The 2,815-nt window shown below is 45.4% G+C and overlaps 1 protein-coding gene across 1 annotated transcript; it reads left to right on the top strand.

Annotated features, from left to right (window-relative positions):
- Window positions 1-1,242: 1,242 nt before the first annotated feature.
- Window positions 1,243-2,488, top strand: LOC120381043 (olfactory receptor 14A16-like). Its single transcript, XM_039499072.1, has one exon. It carries the CDS (start codon window positions 1,500-1,502, stop codon window positions 2,454-2,456), a length of 957 nt encoding a protein of 318 aa, XP_039355006.1. The 5' UTR covers window positions 1,243-1,499; the 3' UTR covers window positions 2,457-2,488.
- Window positions 2,489-2,815: the final 327 nt, after the last annotated feature.

The raw sequence follows: 2,815 nt of genomic DNA, 5'->3' as shown, positions 1-2,815 counted from the left end.
ATGGAGCCTGAGCTGCTGACCAGGCTACCTCAGGGCTACATGGGTAAGTTTTCTACAGTAACTTCAGCAGAGCTACCCCATGTCTGTTTACTGGAGCTGGGAAGATGCTCCCCACGGCAGCATTGACAGACCCCAGGAGGTCAATGGGACAGGAATCCAGACCTCCTGGTCTATCACCATATCCCGTGTGCAACACTGCTGCCAGCTGACCTAGAAGACTGTAAATGGGTTCACTGAGCATGCATATGATAAGACACAGCCCATCCCCCATAGAGTTCATAAAAAAACAGGCAGACCAAGGGAGTGAGGGGAGGAGAAGTGACCGGCCCAAGGTCACACAGCAAGCCACTGGCAGAGATTATAACACAACTCAGGTCTTTTGACGGTTGCTGCCCCACTCAGGCCAGACATAAAGTCACTGAGCGATTCTACTAGCCCATCAACACCCAGAGATGAGAGTGGAGCTGGGATTGATGCCATCAGTCAATTTGTAACCAGGTATCAGGTCATCTATATACAGAGCTTAGGAAGGAATCAGTATACACAAGCTTACACTTTGGATGCTCAGCGCGTCTGTCATATTTCCCTAGTGGGAATCAGGTGGTCTTGGAGTTCTAGTACTTTAGTTTCATGCCCAAGTTTTTCCTCTGTTGTTTGACAGAGCAGAGGAACCATCTTTGCTATATCTGTGGGCTTGGGTTGTAATTTGTTCCAGTCTTTAATGCATTTGTTCAACTGGCATCTTAGGCCAGACACTCACATGGTGTACACTAGGGTGACCAGATAGCAATTGTGAAAAATTGGGACAGATGGTGTGTAGGGGGGGGGGCGGAGAGGGGTAATAGGAGCCTATATAATACAAAACCTCGAGTATTGGGACTGTCCCTATAAAATCAGGACATCTGGTCATCCTAGTGTAAATAGATGCTGCCCCGTGGACTGTAAGAGAGTTATGTCAATTGACATTAATGGGCTGAGTAGCGGGCTGATTGCAGGCAGTAGTTGTAGCCGCATTGGTCCCCAGTTTATAGATTCATAGATTCTAGGACTGGAAAGGACCTTGAGGGGTCATGGAGTCCAGTCCCCTGCCCTCATGGCAGGACCAAATACTGTCTACACCATCCCGGATAGACATTTATCTAACCAACTCTTAAATATCTCCAGAGATGGAGATTCCAGTGTTGGTTGGTTATTAGAGAGCCAAGGTGGGTGAGGTAGTCTGTGTGGTTTGAAGGTTTGTCTCTCTCATCAAGAGAAGTTGGTCCAATAACAGATATTACTTCACTTAACTTGTCTCTCTAGTGATCTGATTGTCAGAGTTGAGGAGCACTCACTGCTCCTAGTCAATGGAAGGATGGGAGGAGTGTTGTGCACATTTAACAGTAGATCATGGGACATTACTCAGAAGGGAATCAAGGCCATTCTCTCTGACAATCGAATCCTGAGTATGGACCTTCTTCTTCCCTCCACAGCCATCACACAGCGTGCTGAGGAAGAAAATGTCCAACCGAACCACCGTGACCGAGTTCCTTCTCCTGGGATTCTCTGACATTCGGCATCTGCAGATTTTGCACTTTGTGGTGTTTCTAATAATTTATCTGGCAGGCCTGCTGGGGAATCTTCTAATCATCACAGCCATAGCCCACAACCACTATCTTCACACCCCCATGTACTTCTTCCTGGTGAATCTGGCCATCCTAGACCTTGGCTCCATTTCTGTCACCGTCCCAAAATCCATGGTCAATTCCCTAATGAACACCAGGGTGATTTCTTATTCTGGATGTGTCGCCCAAATCTTTCTCTTCATGTTCCTTGGTTCAGCTGATCTCGGCATCTTGACTGTCATGGCATATGATCGATATGTCGCCATCTGCCAACCACTGCACTATGAGAGAGTGATGAACAGGAGAGCTTGTGTCCAAATGGCAGCAAGTGTCTGGATCAGTGGGATTCTTTACTCTGCCCTGCACACTGGAAACACATTTGCATTATCCTTATGTGGAGGAAATGTGGTGGATCAGTTTTTCTGCGCCATCCCCCAGCTACTCAAGCTTGCCTGCTCTGACTCAGACCTCAGTGAAACGGGGGTTATTGTCTTCAGTGCATGCTTAGCTTTAAGCTGTTTTGTTTTAATAATTGTGTCATATGTTCAGATCTTCAGATCAGTGCTAAGAATCCCCACTGCACAGGGCCGGCAAAAAGCCTTCTCCACCTGCCTGCCTCACATCACTGTTGTCTCTTTGTATGTTTCCACTGGCATCATTGCCTACCTGAAACCAAACTCCAGGTCCATATCACATCTGGATCTCGTGGTGGATGTTTTCTATTCCATGGTACCTCCAATGCTGAATCCAATCATCTACAGTATGAGGAACAAGGAGATCAAAGCTGCCCTGAGGAAACTCATTGGACGGAAGTTATTTACAACCAAGAAAATGTCCATTTTTCTCTTTTGATTTTAACTTCCTTCTATCTTTCCTTATAAATATAATCAAATGATGACATAATTGACTCCATGAGAACATGGTTTGTCATCTCTTTATGCAAAATGGGGAATTTTCTGTGGCAAAAATGAAAACACGACTCAAGTCAATGGATATATTGTAAATGCATGCCAATGTAAATAATATCATTGTCAATGTCTTTGCCTGTGTCTCTATCTATCACAGTATTGCGTACTGCCACCCATCACCATGCTATGTTAGCACCTTCTTCACAAAATCATTAGCCATATCAAAGTCCTTAGTGAACCTCAAGGAGTGTCGGGCTCTTCTTTTTTGAAGTAAAAATTGGATTGCAGTATCAGTGCAGTAGT

Source organism: Mauremys reevesii, linkage group 13, assembly GCF_016161935.1.
Source record: "Mauremys reevesii isolate NIE-2019 linkage group 13, ASM1616193v1, whole genome shotgun sequence".
Lineage (NCBI taxonomy): Eukaryota > Metazoa > Chordata > Testudines > Geoemydidae > Mauremys > Mauremys reevesii.
The sequence above is the reverse complement of the archived record's forward strand: the minus strand, read 5'-3'. Positions and strand labels throughout refer to the sequence as shown.